The sequence below is a fragment of the Engystomops pustulosus genome, chromosome 2, assembly GCF_040894005.1.
Source record: "Engystomops pustulosus chromosome 2, aEngPut4.maternal, whole genome shotgun sequence".
NCBI classification, from domain to species: Eukaryota; Metazoa; Chordata; class Amphibia; order Anura; family Leptodactylidae; genus Engystomops; species Engystomops pustulosus.
Genome location: NC_092412.1, coordinates 249,592,286 through 249,611,235, shown reverse-complemented (window position 1 = coordinate 249,611,235; position 18,950 = coordinate 249,592,286). Strand labels below are relative to the sequence as shown.

Below are 18,950 nucleotides of genomic sequence, written 5' to 3'. Positions count from 1 at the left end.
TTCAGGGGACATGGAGGATACCACCTTATATATCATCCTATTCAGGGGACATGGAGGATACCACCTTATATATCATCCTATTCAGGGGACATGGAGGATACCACCTTATATATCATCCTATTCAGGGGACATGGAGGATACCACCTTATATATCATCCTATTCAGGGGACATGGAGGATACCACCTTATATATCATCCTATTCAGGGGACATGGAGGATACCACCTTATATATCACACTCTTCAGGGGACATTGAGGATACCACCTTATGTATCACTATTCACGGGACATGGAGGATGCCACCTTATATATCATCACATTCACGGGACATGGAGGATACCACCTTATATATCATCACATTCACGGGACATGGAGGATACCACCTTATATATCATCCTATTCAGGGGACATGGAGGATACCACCTTATATATCATCCTATTCAGGGGACATGGAGGATACCACCTTATATATCATCCTATTCAGGGGACATGGAGGATACCACCTTATATATCATCCTATTCAGGGGACATGGAGGATACCACCTTATGTATCATACTATTCAGGGGACATGGAGGATGCCACCTTATATATCATCCTATTCAGGGGACATGGAGGATACCACCTTATATATCATCCTATTCAGGGGACATGGAGGATACCACCTTATATATCATCCTATTCAGGGGACATGGAGGATACCACCTTATATATCACACTATTCAGGGGACATGGAGGATACCACCTTATATATCATCCTATTCAGGGGACATGGAGGATACCACCTTATATATCATCCTATTCAGGGGACATGGAGGATACCACCTTATATATCATCCTATTCAGGGGACATGGAGGATACCACCTTATATATCATCCTATTCAGGGGACATGGAGGATACCACCTTATGTATCATACTATTCACGGGACATGGAGGATGCCACCTTATATATCATCCTATTCAGGGGACATGGAGGATACCACCTTATATATCATCCTATTCAGGGGACATGGAGGATACCACCTTATATATCATCCTATTCAGGGGACATGGAGGATGCCACCTTATATATCATCACATTCACGGGACATGGAGGATACCACCTTATATATCATCACATTCACGGGACATGGAGGATACCACCTTATATATCATCCTATTCAGGGGACATGGAGGATACCACCTTATATATCATCCTATTCAGGGGACATGGAGGATACCACCTTATATATCATCCTATTCAGGGGACATGGAGGATACCACCTTATATATCATCCTATTCAGGGGACATGGAGGATACCACCTTATATATCATCCTATTCAGGGGACATGGAGGATACCACCTTATATAATCCTATTCAGGGGACATGGAGGATGCCACCTTATATATCATCACATTCACGGGACATGGAGGATACCACCTTATATATCATCACATTCACGGGACATGGAGGATACCACCTTATATATCATCCTATTCAGGGGACATGGAGGATACCACCTTATATATCATCCTATTCAGGGGACATGGAGGATACCACCTTATATATCATCCTATTCAGGGGACATGGAGGATACCACCTTATATATCATCCTATTCAGGGGACATGGAGGATACCACCTTATATATCATCCTATTCATGGGACATGGAGGATACCACCTTATATATCATCCTATTCAGGGGACATGGAGGATACCACCTTATATATCACACTATTCAGGGGACATGGAGGATACCACCTTATGTATCATACAATTCAGGGGACATGGAGGATGCCACCTTATATATCATCCTATTCAGGGGACATGGAGGATACCACCTTATATATCATCCTATTCAGGGGACATGGAGGATACCACCTTATATATCATCCTATTCAGGGGACATGGAGGATGCCACCTTATATATCATCACATTCACGGGACATGGAGGATACCACCTTATGTATCATCCTATTCAGGGGACATGGAGGATACCACCTTATGTATCATCCTATTCAGGGGACATGGAGGATACCACCTTATATATCATCCTATTCAGGGGACATGGAGGATACCACCTTATGTATCATCCTATTCAGGGGACATGGAGGATACCACCTTATATATCATCACATTCACGGGACATGGAGGATACCACCTTATATATCATCCTATTCAGGGGACATGGAGGATACCACCTTATATATCATCCTATTCAGGGGACATGGAGGATACCACCTTATATATCATCACATTCACGGGACATGGAGGATACCACCTTATATATCATCCTATTCAGGGGACATGGAGGATACCACCTTATATATCATCCTATTCAGGGGACATGGAGGATACCACCTTATGTATCATACTATTCAGGGGACATGGAGGATGCCACTTTATATATCATCCTATTCAGGGGACATGGAGGATGCCACCTTATATATCATCACATTCACGGGACATGGAGGATACCACCTTATATATCATCACATTCACGGGACATGGAGGATGCCACCTTATATATCATACTATTCACGGGACATGGAGGATACCACCTTATGTATCATACTATTAAGGGGACATGGAGGATGCCACCTTATATATCACACTATCCATGTGACATGGAGGATACCCCCTTATATATCATACTATTCAGGGGACATGGAGGATGCCACTTTATATATCATACTATTCAGGGGACATGGAGGATACCACCTTATATATCATCCTATTCACGGGACATGGAGGATGCCACCTTATATATCATACTATTCACGGGACATGGAGGATGCCACCTTATGTATCATACTATTCAGGGGACATGGAGGATGCCACCTTATATATCATCCTATTCAGGGGACATGGAGGATGCCACCTTATATATCATACTATCCATGTGACATGGAGGATGCCACCTTATGTATCATACTATTCAGGGGACATGGAGGATGCCACCTTATATATCATCCTATTCAGGGGACATGGAGGATGCCACCTTATATATCATACAATTCAGGGGACATGGAGGATGCCACCTTATATATCATACTATCCATGTGACATGGAGGATACCACCTTATATATCATACTATTCATGGGACATGGAGGATGCCACCTTATATATCATACTATCCATGTGACATGGAGGATGCCACCTTATATATCATCTTATTCAGGGGACAAGGAGGATGCCACCTTATACGATATCATACTATTCATGGCATATGGAGAATGCCACCTTTCATCCTTCTATAAGACTATATGATGATGCTACCTTATTTATCATCCTATTCTATGGGTATTTTGATACCAACTTGGCACCAGCCTGCTAAAGCATCTATTCTCTGGTGATGGCAGAATGGTGCCACCTCTCAGCCCAACTGATTTCACATATGGAGGGTCACCACTATTCTACTATTCTAATCTAGGGAGATGATGGTGTGCAGTTTGGCACTTGCATCCCATCCTAGTCATGGTGGATGATGGGTGACAATTTTGCGGTGTACTAACCATTGTACATGAGGGGTGCCATCTTTGTGTTATGAGATACTTGGTAGATGAGGGGTCTGCCTTTGCACTTTACTACTCATCATAGATTTGCAGTACACCAGCCATCGTAGTTTAGATTGTCCAGCGGCAGAATTTTGAATGCAGCTCTGGATGTGACTGGAGAAGAGCACACGTTCATACACTTACAGATCACACGACTGATTTCATGGATGTCTATAATTGAAGACAACTTGACATTTGCAGGAGATTCTACATAATCTGAGCCCTGCGGCTGAGCAACTTGGAAATGCCCTTTAATTCAGGATACAACATTACCGCAGCGATATAATAGAGTGGAATCATTAGTAGCCGGCATCATGTGGAGAGGAGAGCGGGTTAGATGGGTCTCCAGACACTTGGACTGTAGTAAATTCTTGCAATCAGGAGAGCATTAAAATCGTGTATGCGGCCGGCGTCCCCGCGCTCTGCGGGTAGTGAATTACGAGGCCGTAAGAGCGGGGGCCAATCATCCATCACATGGGCCGGCGACATCTGTGCCATCGCATTGTATAATAACTTGTCTTAAGAATCCCATCCTAGGCTATACCAGGGCATGCCCATACTCATTAACAGGGGTGGATCTACCCATAAAGCATCCCAAACCATTGCTTAAAGGGAACCGGTCACCAGATTTTACCCCATTAAGCTAGCAGGACCCTCAAGTAGGGCATGAATTCCCTCTTTTATGTGCGATCTCAACCGTTTACCCATTAAAAATCTCATGTGAATATTAGCTGAGAAGAGTCATATGTACCGGAGAAGAATCAACTTTAGAGGCTGCAGGAGGAGTGTCAGACTCTCCTATCTTCTGTTGTATAGCACCTGCTGCTATTGCCATAGTAAATATAAGCGTGCAGCGGTCCTGTGAGCTACAAAACTGAGGATACAGACCGGATCTTTATTTGCAGCTTGCATTTCCAACTGTTTATTATACTGTCTGTATCTCTGGTTCCAGAACCACATGTCTGCTGTAAGATGAGATTCTTATCTTTAATATGACACCAGCAACTTGTTCCTAGTATATACACAACAGTGGATAGGGACGTTTGAAGTGAAAATCCACCTGCAACCTCAACTAGGCTCATCTCAAGTAAAATATGACTCTTCTCTGCTCATTGTCACATGAATTTGGAGATTTTTTGATAGGTTAACAGAAGAGATTTCAAATAAAAGGGAATTCTAGAAAGGACATTTCATCTCCTACCTGAGGGGGCTGGCAGTTTAATGGGCTAAAATCGAGTGAAAGGTTCCCTTTAAGGTCCTACAGATCAGAGGGGCCCCATGGGGAGAGCAGGGAGCAATAGATTTGGTTTAAACCCCAAACTGGTAGTGGACCCTTAACCATTTAATATTCAGGATATTGATCTGTTGGATAGGTCATCAATATTTTTAGCCTTGAAAACCACTTTAAATATCACTGAAATGAATTCGGCGTTATTACCTTATTGATATTGATGTCTTTTCCACTTTTCCAGTGTGAGGGTCCGAAAATATAATACGGATAATACTCATTACACTGAGAGCTCCTGTAATGCACGCCCTGGAAACAGACTGGCATAATAAACAAAGACAGTGGGTCCTAACGCTAAACCAATTTCCCAGCTGCCTACTTGTCTCACAAATCCTAGTGGTAAGGGACAACTAGAAGATGTTGCCTCCCTGCTGTGAAGTGCAAAACACAAAGACAGGACGAGACAATACAAGAGAAGTCAGTGGAGCTAGGTCAGATCCAGGAGGACAAACGCAGTACAAAATCATAAGGGCTGAGAATAGTCAAAACACGAGCCAAAAGTCAGATATACAGAGATACAGAGAGATACTGGAGCTTACAAAAAATAAAAACCCTGTATAGCAGCACCTTACAAGTATGGGCAAAACTCCTGTGATATCAGAGCCCCCGACCCAAACACCGATTGGGTCAGAACTCTCAGATCTGGACAAAACAGCAGATCCAGGGAGTAATGTGAGTAGTAGGAGAACCTGTCAGTAACAGAGAGTTAACTATTGATGTACCAGAGCCAATCTGCAAGAGAGTGATGGGTGTGGTGCTTATCAATCCAAAATCCCTAGACTGCTCAAACAGTCACAATCAGCGCCTCCTCAGCCGCACTCCACGGACAGAGGATGGCGCCGGGACGGATGTTACAGATTTATTCTCTTTGTTGACTGTGGCTCCGGAGGAAGCCAAAAACAGCTGATCGTGGGGGTAATCAATGTAATTAAGGTGAAAGATCCCTTTAACCTCTCTGTACTGGTATTTAGACTATGTAGGTCCAGTTTTGGGACAAGAAGGACAGAGCTGTATGTGGCCATGTATTATATCTCCTGCCTCCGGCTATGGGGGTCTCCATGTGGAACCCATTATAGAGCCCCCCCCCCCCCCCCCATCCTCTGCTTGTTTCTTCCTTCTTCCAGGTTATTTCCATAGTTAGTGCTTGGCCCCATTATCCATATCCGCAGGGCAGATCTCATCCAATGATCTAATTAGAGTCAGCAATGTTCCTCCGTGCCCTTTGTTTATGATGCCAGATCTCTTCTACTTATCATCTTTTATATGCTGGCATGTTTCGGGCACAGATGGTGCCAGCCAGCGAGCCATGGCTTTCCCTGGTGGGGAGACACAATTCCGGCAGCTAATAAAAAATACTGTATGAAGCAAATCTGAGGGCAAAAAGTGGTAATTTGTCAATATTCGAGAAGTCAGTCTATAGTCTACGTAGTGTGGGGGCAGAGGTGGAGGTGACCATTTGGGTTAGTTCTGATATTTTACTCCTGTTTAGTAACAAATGTTCCCCTCCGGAATAACATCCACTCTTTGCACCCATTCAGCGTGTTGTTGCCTGTTTCGTAGCTTTGACTTCACATCTCCCTGTCATAGTCCGAGTCATAGATCAGTTTTCTAGATCTCTGCTTGCTGTCACCTGTGTGATATCTCATGACCAGGGATATAACGAGTAGTGCACCTGTGTGACATCACATGACCAGGGATATAACGAGCCATGCACCTGTGTGACATCACATGACCAAGGATATAACGAGTCGTGCACCTGTGTGACATCACATGACCAGGGATATATACCGAGCCAGGCACCTGTGTGACATCACATGACCAGGGATATAACGAGTCGTGCACCTGTGTGACATCACATGACCAGGGATATAACGAGCCATGCACCTGTGTGACATCACATGACCAGGGATATAACGAGCCGTGCACCTGTGTGACATCACATGACCAGGGATATAACAAGCTGTGCACCTGTGTGACATCACATGACCGAGGATATATAACGAGCCGTGCACCTGTGTAACATCACGTTACTAGGGATGTATAACGAGCAGTGCACCTGTGTGACATCACATGACCAGGGATATAACGAGTCGTGCAACTGTGACACATCACATGACCAGAGATATAACGATCCGTACACCTTTGTGACATCACATGACCAGGGATATAATGAGCCGTGCACCTGTGTAACATCCCGTGACTAGGGATGTATAACGAGCCGTGCACCTGTGTGACATCACATGACCAGGGATATAATGACCCATGCACCTGTGTGACATCACATGACCAGGGATATAACGAGCCGTGCAACTGTGACACATCACATGACCAGGGATATAACGAGCCGTGCACCTGTGTGACATCACATGACCAGAGATATAACGATCCGTACACCTTTGTGACATCACATGACCAGGGATATAATGAGCCGTGCACCTGTGTAACATCCCGTGACTAGGGATGTATAACGAGCCGTGCACCTGTGTGACATCACATGACCAGGGATATAATGACCCATGCACCTGTGTGACATCACATGACCAGGGATATAACGAGCCGTGCAACTGTGACACATCACATGACCAGGGACCGGTTTTTAACCACAGGAAGTAAACATTGAGGCTTCCTATAATGAAAGCAAAGAGAGATCTCGAAAATTGTGAGGAATTCATACAGAAAACATATTAAAGATTCCAACAGTCAGAAAAACCTCTCAGCACAGGTGGAGTTACCCATAAAGTAATTGTTTAGGGTTCCAGAGATTTATTCCAAATGTTGGAAAACCCCATGAATGTAGCATCTATCTATTGATGAGTCTGAAAGCTGGGACCCCTACTGATTGCCAGAAGGGGGCGCCATTTCATGGAGCATGTTAATCATGACTACCAATAGTCCATTCCCTATGGTACTGCTACCTATAGATAATGTTTTGCAGTCCTATAGAAGAGATAGGAGGACATTCCCTACATGTCTACGATGGGAAGACCCCCAACCCGGAATCCTAAAAACCTTGAGCCCCCACAGCTCTCTGCCCTTCCATACAGTCTCACTTTTTAGTAACTAATCATTTCTTCATTATCATCCTGATACAAGTTTCTTTGGCCAAGGGGGTGTCCCTGTGCTGATCCCTACGTGAGGACGGATCAGTCATCACCGGGCGGCGAGGCGTCTCGTCTGGAATGACTTTACGATTGATTCACTCGTCGGCTGCATATAGCGGCGGCTACCTGGTGCAGAGCGTGCGTCCGCCGCTTATCAGCCACGTCCTCATTGACTCATTTATCATCACCGCCACAAGATGTTCCATTAACTACGACCATTCAGCTAATTATACCCCAGAGTCACCAAAGCTTCTACTTCTTGGCAACATTTTCCATTTTACAGTCAAAAAAAGGTGGGAAAAAATATTTTCTGTCTGCTGAAGGAAATGTAGATGTGATAAATCAGAGGGGTCTGATATAAGAATCTGAGGACATCTGAGGACATGTCCTGATTTGGATAATAGAAATGTTCTTTAAGGGATCCTCTTAACCCTTTGATGTCAACATAAATCTTCTACACCTATAGGAAAGACGCACCCCCACCATCATAGACACTATGTGCCGGATGATGTGATACTGATAAATGTCCAAGTTCAGGAGGGTCTGATATAAGTACAGGGGGCATCTAAGGACCTTTCCTAAATTATGATATGGAATATATTCTATAAGGGAGCTCCTAAACCCATGGTTAATAATAGGCAGGCATCTTCTACTCCTATGTAAATACATAGCACCACCATCATAGACACCATGGACAAGATTATATGGACCTACTGCCACATCATGTTGTGATGGCTGACAAATGTCCAAGTTCAGGAGCGGTCAGATATAAGTATGGGGGCATCTAAGGATCTGTCCTGATTTTGATATGGAATATATTCTGCAAAAGACCTTCTAAAAACTTGGTTAATAATATGGAGGTATCTTCTACACCTATAGGAAAGATATATCACCATCATCAGGTTTCTATGGATCTTGCTGCCACAGGATGTTGTGATGGCTGATAAATGTCCACGTTCAGGAGTTGTCTGATATAAGTGTGGAGGCATCTAAGGACCTGACCTGATTTTGATATGGAATATGTTCTGTAAGAACTCTCTAAACCCTTGGTTAATAATAGGGAGGTATCTTCTACACCTATAGGAAATAGATATCACCATCATCAGGTTTTTTATGGACCTAACTGCCACAGGATGTTGTGATGGCTGATAAATGTCCAACTTCAGGAGTTGTCTGATATAAGTGTGGAGGCATCTAAGGACATGTCCTGATTTTGATGTACATTTGTTCTGTAACAAACCCTCTGAACCCTTGGTGAATAATAGGGAGGCATCTTGTACACCTTTAGGAAAGAGATATCACCATCATCAGGTTTTTTATGGACCTCACTGCCACTGGATGTTGTGATGGCTGATAAATGTCCAAGTTCAGGAGTTGTCTGATATAAGTATGGAGGCATCTAAGGACGTGTCCTGATTTTGATATAAATTTGTTCTGTAACAAACCCTCCAAACCCTTGGTTAATAATAGGGAGGTATCTTGTACACCTTTAGGAAAGAGATATCACCATCACTGGATGTTGTGATGGCTGATAAATGTCCAAGTTCAGAAGTTGTCTGACATAAGTATGGAGGCATCTAGAGACCCATCATGACTTTGTTGTGATGTCTCCTCTGCAAGAAACCCTATTGTTGTCATCTTGTATGGAGGCATTCTCTACAGCTGGAGGAAAGAGGTATCCCAGCTGGCACACGATAATAAGGTGTCTGGTACATGTCCAAGTTCACTTGTATAGTAGAAATTATACTAGTAATAAGAGCTAGATTCTTGGGATGAGTTATTGGGTCAAGAAGGATTTTTTCCCCACTACGGGGGATCCACAGTGTAGGATTTGATTTTTGGAGCTGGGTCAGTGTTGAAGTTCTTTCAATAAGGTTGCCAGGATCTGGGACACTACTCTGATATTGATGTCCTACTCAAAGGATGGAGCATCATTTATCACTTCTCTCAAAACCCCTAAACAAACAGACTTGTTGTTTGTCTCACACTAAACTTTTGCCCTCTTCTCAGGTACGATTCCCCCACTCTTAAAATCCACTGAGACCAGTGAGGAAGGACTGTCGACCAACAAAGGGATCAAAATGCTGGTGACCATTTCCTGTATCCTGATCGTGGTCCTGCTGCTGTTTGCTTTACTGCTGATTGTCCGGCGCAGAAGACGAGAGCAGAGACTGAAGAGACTAAGAGGTAACAGAGTCTTTAGTGCTGCCCCTATATCCCAAAAGACTCCCTCAGTTTAGGGATCATATGATGATTGAGCTTGGATCCTCACATCTTCAGGATGAAGGTGGGATTTGTAAAAACAACAAACATTGGGGGTTTATTGAACCCCCCCTCATTATTAAAATCTGCTGGAGTGAAAAGATGTAGACTGTAGACGAGACATAACTAGAGAAATTCGAGATTGAGGGACCATTGAATTTCAAATGTCAGTCATGGCCTTTGGCACCTTATTTCATATTAAGTGCCATCAACTCAATGTTGATTCCCAAGAACCATAATAATAATAATAATGTTTCACAATAAGAATAATGTTTCTGTAGGAATCTGCCATTTAAAGTAACTCACACTAAGTACATATATCTTTGAAAACTGCTATTATACAGCAGTACAGCTATCCCTATATTGTTCCTCCCCATGCCTCTAAAGTTCCACATTCCATTGGTAAAGTGGACCTTCTATGCAAATGTCCAATCGTCTGTCCTTTGAGCTGAGTCCTGTATATTCACGTCCTTCCTGCTCAGCGACACCTCCAGCTCATTCCCCCCTCCCTCAGGAATGAGAGAAACGCTGGTTGTGTGACTCATTGAAGAGAATTCCTGAGGGAAGTGGGAATGAGGTATCTGATTTCTCTTCCGCGAATCACACACAGCACATGTCTCTCTCATTCCTGAGAGAAGGGGAAATGAGGGAGCTGAGCCAAGTAAATTCGCTAAAGAGAAAGCGAACAATGCTACCATGAATATGTATAGATGTTGGAACTTTACAGGCATGGGGAGGAACAATATAGGGATAGTTGTATTGCTCTATTATAGCGGTTTTCAAAGATATTTTCTGTTGGTGTGGGTTAGTTTAACTTAAAGGTTCCCTCCAATTGAAATGCAACTATCTACCCTTGCAACCGCACCTGACTGTATATTCCACTACTTCTTATATACACAATGCACTTATTTCTTCCACTGCAGCTTCATATTGATTTTAAATTTTCTCCTCTGGTTTGTTATAAATCCCATGATGCCTTAGAGCCTGAACCACCTCTGTTATCTGGGCCTGCAGTGTGTTTATCCTCCCCATATATAATCTACATAAGTATGCAGGCAGGGAGGCTGAGCTATCATCCCCTTTTATAATTGTGGGATTATGATTAGTAACTGTGATAGATGTTTATGTCCATTCAGTGGAGAGCCTGGGTGGTACAGGAAGATCTGATGCTTGTGATGGGGGTGACACGTAGATTTCGGTAGGGTCACCTGAGGTCCACCGACCCATGTGACATCCCATGAACGATGCAGACAGTGGCACAGGACTCATGACCCTGCCCCTAACAACAAAAAATAAACCTCTGATTGATACCCTTTAAGTGTTTTTTTGTTGAGCCATCACTTTTGGAAACCGAACTTTAAAAAACCAAAGACAATTTTTGGAGTTTTCTATACGTTAAGTTCTTTCTTATCTTAAACGAGGTTAAACGAGGTTTTCCTCTCAAAGTCGTCTTTATTTCCGTCATCCAGGCAGAATATTATCGATCGGCCGCATCTTCTGCTGAGGACGACCAGAATGCAGGATGTTCTTCTTCTCGGCTCCGGTGTTACTTAGATTACCGAGCATCGCGCCGCATTGTGCTAAGCGCCAGGAATTTTAATAATGCAGCGACTGTATAAAGGTGGAGAAGTGTCACCGTACACCGTCCTGAAGAGGACCTCTCTCCATCCAGCTCCTCTCCTGCATATATTATTTACTGGCCTGTAAGATGAGCCTCTCAGGCAGCCGCTCCGTTATCTCCTTCCCCTCTCGTGGAGCCAATGGCCTCATTGTGCGCGCTCATTCTTGTAAATTGAATTATTTCCATGCTTCGTAACCTTGGCTTCTAGTCGAAAAAACAATCCGTGATCCAAGTCTTCCCCAACGGAGAAGAAGTCGGCAAATCACCAAAGGGAATTAAGACTCAGTGTCTACAAGATGGATTATTTACATTAATTCCCATTAATTAGGAGGCCGCTGTATTTCTGAGCACAGATAACGACGTAGAGGGGGAAGCTTTAATATGGTCGTAAATTAACTTTCTCTGTGCTGCCTGCGTACAGTGCGGTGTATTCCGGTGCCCGACCCCTTGGTTGATCAGATGACATGACTTTATTTTGTTCAGTTATGTCTATCTCTTTCATCGAAGAGGCTTATAGGCTGCTGCTTGGCATTGAGTGCATCTACAATTTGCCCAGGACTAGACTCGTTTGCTCTATAACCTCTCGGGGGATCTCTGAGAGAGCAATTTGGTTATATACTGTGACGAGGAGCGCACAAGCCCTTCCAAAAGTAAGCAGCCGCTTGGCATTTAGTGCAACTAAAATAAACTAAATGGGGGTATTGATCACAGCTTGTACACCTGAATACTGTTCCAGATTTGGGAATGATGACTATTCTGCCTTCTACACCACTCGGGCGGTGAGGAGGTGGTGCTGGGCCATGGTGGGGCATGAGGTTCAGATGTGTCAGGTTCAGGTGCAGGCTATAGCACAGTTCTATGCCAGGTCGGACCTGGGGAAGAACTGAGCCGGATGCACTATGGGGCACATTTAACACAATGTGGAGTGAAGTGATGTTGCCCGTGGCACCAACAAAAGGCTTCGTTGTAGCAGGTCAGAATAACCTCATCCCAGATTATACCTGGGTATAGTTTGTCCTGGACCAGAGTATACCTATGGGTATAAAGTAGCCTAGGCCAGCATATACCCCCCATGCCAGAGTATACCCCAGGGAATAAAGTAGCCTTGGCCAGCATATACCCCCCATGCCAGAGTATAACTCGGCAAATAAAGTAGCCTTGGCCAGTGTATACCCCCCATGCCAGAGTATAACTCGGCAAATAAAGTAGCCTTGGCCAGAGTATACCCACCCAGGCCAGAATTTACCCTTTTATCATGGAGCCCGGGTATAGTCTGGTCCAGGCCACAGTACACCCTGGGGGATAAACCCTTTAATACCTCCCTATGATGGTTGAAGGGGGGAGAGCTCAATGCATTGTGAACATTATGTTTACATTTCTTTAACGTAAATGGTTGTATCCAAGGGCAATTATCTTGTTTTCTCGAGGACAAAATTGCGACATTAATGGGAACTTATCTGAACACAGGGACATTTTTTAATTAAATGTAATTGGAGAAATGTCTATGTATGGCAGATAGATTACATGTGGATGAGGATAAGAATATGGGGGGGGGGGGAGGTTGAAGTCCAAACCAGAAGGGGAGTTAAAAATAAGAGAAGGAGCAAAATCTCCATAATAATCCAAAACTGAATCAGAAAACCTCAGTTTGGAATGAAGCCGGACAGTGATGTGATGTGTGCCGAGTCAGTTCAGTTTCTCACTTAGCAGTAATGAATCTTGAATAAAATGCTGACAAATTAAGTAATTCTTGTGTATCTACCTAGGCTGGGAGTAAACCCTGACCTGTTATACCGCTCTACAGTAGCACCATAGCCTGACCCTGAATGGGCTTAGGCTTTATCTTGGGTAAAGATGTGGGGCAGGAAAACCCTGCGTCTGCCCCCTCTGACACTATGCTCCCTTCACGCTCCTGTGCACCCACATGGCTTAGAGGTGGCGTATTGGAGAATTGTGCCTATTTAATGGCTCCTATGCCAGTTTTCAGAGGTATGTGCAACACCCCTGCCAACGTATAGACAGTGGAGTGTTGCGAATGAGGCCGTTTATCTGTATCTCCCCAGCAGGTGAGCCTCAGGGAGAATGCAGTCAGTGTTAGGCCTCAGTAGTGTTAGACCCTGCCTGTATAGCAAGGGTTAAGGTATGCAATGTTTATTATCCAATGATATTCTTCCATATGAACTGGAGTGTGATTGGAGAATGAGCCACCACCTGACCAGGGAATTACAAAACCCCTGGACAGGAAGGGGCAAGGTCTCTTGAGTTCCAGAAACCTCTTAGAGCACAAGCTCTTGGAATCTAGCTCCTGACATAGGAGCATCTCTTAGGCCCCAGCTCTCTTACAGATTGTCAGTGACCAGAGAGATAGTGTGACGCACAACTCCAGTGCTACACATAGAACACCCAGGATAAAGCTGCAGCTTCCATATCTGGACACAGCTACATCCCAGCCTGCACCTACTACCAGGCTGGTGAACTACTCCTGAGGATCACTCTCCATGACCACTCCAGTAATCTGGACTTCTCTAACAATCCGGCATCTGTACAAGATCGTTTGGCCTGTTGCCTGCAGTTGTTTTAATAAAGAACTGTGAGTTATTTTTGCACAACGTTGCCTCCGTCTGTTCCCTGGATATGGCTATAACACCAAGGGCTCCCCATCCATTACCCAGGGACTCATACTACAGACACTCAGGGGTTGCCGCAAGGAAAATCAGTAGATCAGCCTCTCCCTCTATATTTCTTTGCTGGAGACCCGCCAGGCTGTAGGACAGCCCTCCGGTCCCCATACCAAGCACCGTGACACTAGCGTGCGTAGGCCGCAACTGCCAGCAACTCCGGTATTCTGGGCCCCGGCTGCCTCCAGGCCCCAAGGGAAGGCTAGGCCCCTCACTTTTTCCCTCACGCCCATGCACCCTTGCCGATGAAGATATATCAGGAGGTGGGAGACTTTTGATATATCTGGTACAGGTCAAGGGGCAAACATCTGCACTATTGTCTTTACATACTTACGCACTCTTCCAAACAGACCAGGACCTCGGCTGCAGCTGCCTGACATTGAGCTGAAATGTATCCAGAACCCCCTCTATTTCTCCTTGATGCTTTGAAATTTCCTCCCCAAGCAGCAACTTCTGCAGAGGCTTGTAAGCAGCTGCCTGGCATTGATCACAACTAAAATTTACTCAGGACCAGACTTAATTGGGGGGGGAAGTACTAAGACTGGAATTACTAACAGGTTCCAGCCTCTTAGTAATACTGGGTCATGAGTGTAATCTGCACCAGGTCCGGCCTAGCGTCTGTTTCTGTTGTAACCTGTGCCAGGACCCTGGTGATTTGGATGTGGCCCTTTTGGAGCTTTGTCCTGAGGGAGAGTGACCAGGCCCCACTTAGTGTAACCCATCACTGCCAATGAGCCTTGGGCCCTGGGCGGCAGCTGATATTACCCGTATTATAATCCGCCCTTTACTCCTAATACAATCTACTTGATCCTCTGTAACTTCTTCCCTGCAGATCTGTGATAGTACAATACATGCACTGAGGGCATAATAAGGGCACAGCCAGATGCCCCTACTTATCGCTATTTAATGAAAAATTACTGGTGTAGCCCAAATCACCCACCACGGGCCTGTAGGTAGTGAGGGAGACTTACTGAATAGGTTTTTTATGAATGATAGAAAGTGCAGTAAGGTAAATGGGACACAATCTCTATAAATCCGGCAGTATATGGATGGGTAACAATGCAGCCCCGAGGCACCGGGAGCTAAATGTGTCTCCCATATTTATAGACTGTGAGTCAGAAAGCTGCAGTATAAATGTCTTCTCAATAAGTAGCAGTACCCAAAATGACATCTCTGTACCCCCAACAAGTTCTGGTATATGATGGAATAAGTATGGAAGATGGAAGAGTATTAGAGATGCAGGACTGGTCATAGAAATATAGAAAAGAACAAGCTGTAACTGCTACATTATAGATAGATATATATAAGGGATAGAATGGAACAATGGATAAATATGAAATGGATAGATAGATATCAGATAGATATGAGATTGATATGAGATAGATAGATATGAGAGAGATAGATAGATAGATATATAGATAGATAGATATGAGATAGATAGGAGATAGATAGATATAAGATAGATAAATAGATATGAGATAGATAGATAGATAGATAGATATGAGATAGATATGAGATAGATATGAGATAGATATGAGATAGATAGATAGATGGATATGAGATAGATAGATAGATAGATATGAGATAGAGAGATAGATAGATAGATAGATATGAGATAGAGAGATAGAGAGATAGATAGATAGATAGATAGATAGATAGATAGATAGATAGATGGATATGAGATAGATAGATAGAATAGATGAATGGATGAATACTACATAGAATAGAAAGATACATACAAGACATTATACATAAGATATATATAGAATAGATGCAATAGATGATGGATAAATGATAGATATATAGATAATTGATAGATGATAGCATGGAATGATACATAAATATAAGATAAATATAAGAGGGTTAGGCCTTGCACTGTAATATTGATTAGGGGGATACATTCACTATTGACTACCAAAACCAAACCGTAAAATACGCCATACACTGCTGCATAGACCTACATGACTCAATGCTACATGCTACATGACGGGGCGTATTTACTAAGGGTCCGTTGACTTTCCATCGTGTTTGGGTTTTGTGAAGCTGTGACAGGTATTGAACTGGGGATTGTGTCGCATGCGATAGAATTTTGGTGCAGCTGCGCTGGTTTTCATGCAACAGAATTCCATTGAATTCTACCTATGAAATTTTTCTAAGGTTCAAGACCCAAAAACAGACAACATGTTCCCCCGGGGCGTAGACTCACATGTGCGACAGACTCATCAATGACTGAAATAAAAAACATAGGACCTTGTGATGATCTCATATATTTTCTTTTTCCATTGCAGATGCAAAAAGTTTGGCGGAAATGCTCATGAGGTAAGAGAACGTTCCGGATATTCCTGTGTGTTTTGTCTCCCTCCATAAAACATGTTAGGACCCACAGATCTTCATCCGCCATTGTAAAGATTGTAAAGAGTTATTACCGTGATCTCTCTGCCCCCTCCAGCAAGTGCGGGGTGTGCGGAGACGTCATCTCTGTACTGGTGCCAATTCTCGCCATCCAGGAGACCCCATTGTTATGATGCGGAGGAGTAGATGTGACCTGGAGGCAGGATCATGCTGTCATATTTGGCTGGAGCTAAGGAATGTATCAAGAGTGCGGTGGGGGATAATGGAAAACGGACTACACGTTCCATCTATCTCATTTTTATCTCTCTTTCCATTCTATCTGTATATCTATTTATATTATCTAGCTCCTATCTTATGTATCTCATATCCCGGGTCACCCGTGCCCCTCTCTGAGCCCCAGTGTCCCCCCAGCCTGTCTTACCTGTCCACGTTACTGCTGTGCCTCCTGGGGTGCGCTGCCGGCTCTCAGAGATTTAGAGTGCCAGTGCACCACTAATTGGTGCTGACCACCTGGTTCTTGATAAATAGCCAGCCTCCTCCCTTATGCCCCTCCGGATCTTTGTGCCTTGTGCCTTAGAGAAAGCTTTATCCCTACGCCTTGTGATTGTCTGCTGAATTCCCGTTGTGACCCCGGCTCTGTTCCTGACTTCGCTCTTGTGCTGCCTGACCTTCCGCTACATCCCCCATTCTGATCCCGTGCTGCCTGTCCTGACCTCCTGCCTGTCCATGACTGTCACGTTTCTGCACCACGCCTTGGCTGCCATCGCAGACTTTTGTAAAATCAGCATGTTTTTGTAAACCTACATTTTTAAGATGTGATGATGAGAACATGATGACTATGATTACAGCTGCTGTACGTTCTGCTTCATGGTAACAAGATTGGGGAGACGGTACTTATCCTTGACCTTCACTTCTTTACAGATTTCGTCTTTCGCGCTGAGCACAATAATTGGGCCGTTTGTGTCAAAATGATTAACTTTGGCCCAGATTTAGATTTTTGACACCACTCGCCTATTAGTTTAATAACAGACTGATGTAATATCGTCTCCACAACTGATGCTGAACCACTGACATTGTCTGAAAAATCTATGGAGAGAATCCTTTCCTGCATAACTACAGAGAACATGCCCCCACAGTCCTGAAGTCGTCCCCTCTTGTTAAGGGGTGTTCAGGCAAAGCACAACCTTTGGTCAAAAAGTTCACAGTAAATTTAGGGTGAGACTTTAATGATAGGTTATCAAAAAAAAGAAGGCAGTGGTATTCTCCTCCAGAAAGAAGAGAACCATTCATGTAGTCCAAAAGAGGAAAATTTGGAGAGTGTTGGATTGGGGGGTACCTTAGGCCCACCAGATAAAACCGGAATCCAACCTACATCAGTCTATAGGGAGAAGACCCTACTAACCTTCAAAGTGGGTTGTCTTCAGTTTTACCTCTGGGCTTCAGTATCTGTGTTAGAGCCCGGGTCCACCACACACCAGCGGATCCTTTGGTCGGCCAGTCCAACACTGAACACCCCTTTGCGAAAGTACTTATCTGGCAGGGATGATACCGTCCAAGGTGGTTTTTCCAAATAAGGGGTCAACAATTCCTTTTTCGAACTATTACCATTAGGGACTCTAAAGTGGATGTGGTTGTCCCCAACCGTTTCTTGGGCCTACATTTAGAATAATTTGGAATTTCTGCAAACTTTTACAAGATTCAGCCATGGATCCCCTCTGACTCGGAGGGTCGGTAAAGGTTTATGGGGTAGCCATTTGTTTTTAGAGTTGACCTTTAGATGACCATGTCCTTGGGTATAAGGAGCTTAATCTAATTCGTGTGATAGGATGGAAGCATTGCTCCTTGGGAAAAAAATATGCAAATTAGCTCTCCTCCAGAGTTATAAAACGGTCTCTCTGATGCCACCTATAGGTAGGTTGCCTGTAATCCAATCTCTGACTTGTTCTCCTCCTTCCTGTGACGTTGAGTCGCACAAATAATGGAAATCCCTTAACGAGGTAATCAGCTTAAGTCACAGAATTGGATTATATTTCCGTAAGTTAATAACGAGGTCAGGTCGTCCCATATTGGGACAGGGGGTGCAGTTTGGGTGGACCTGCTTAGAGTTGAGG

At 44.0% G+C, this 18,950-nt stretch overlaps 1 protein-coding gene across 6 annotated transcripts in view; it reads left to right on the top strand.

Moving 5' to 3' along the window:
* DSCAM (DS cell adhesion molecule) overlaps window positions 1-18,950 on the top strand; it is a 336,141-nt gene that overhangs the window by 276,180 nt on the left and 41,011 nt on the right. For all 6 annotated transcript variants that reach the window (XM_072138796.1, XM_072138794.1, XM_072138795.1 and 3 more), the window contains 2 exons: window positions 9,937-10,113; window positions 16,776-16,806. In XM_072138796.1, coding sequence (XP_071994897.1) covers window positions 9,937-10,113; window positions 16,776-16,806 — 208 coding nt within the window. The remainder of the gene's footprint in view (window positions 1-9,936; window positions 10,114-16,775; window positions 16,807-18,950) is intronic.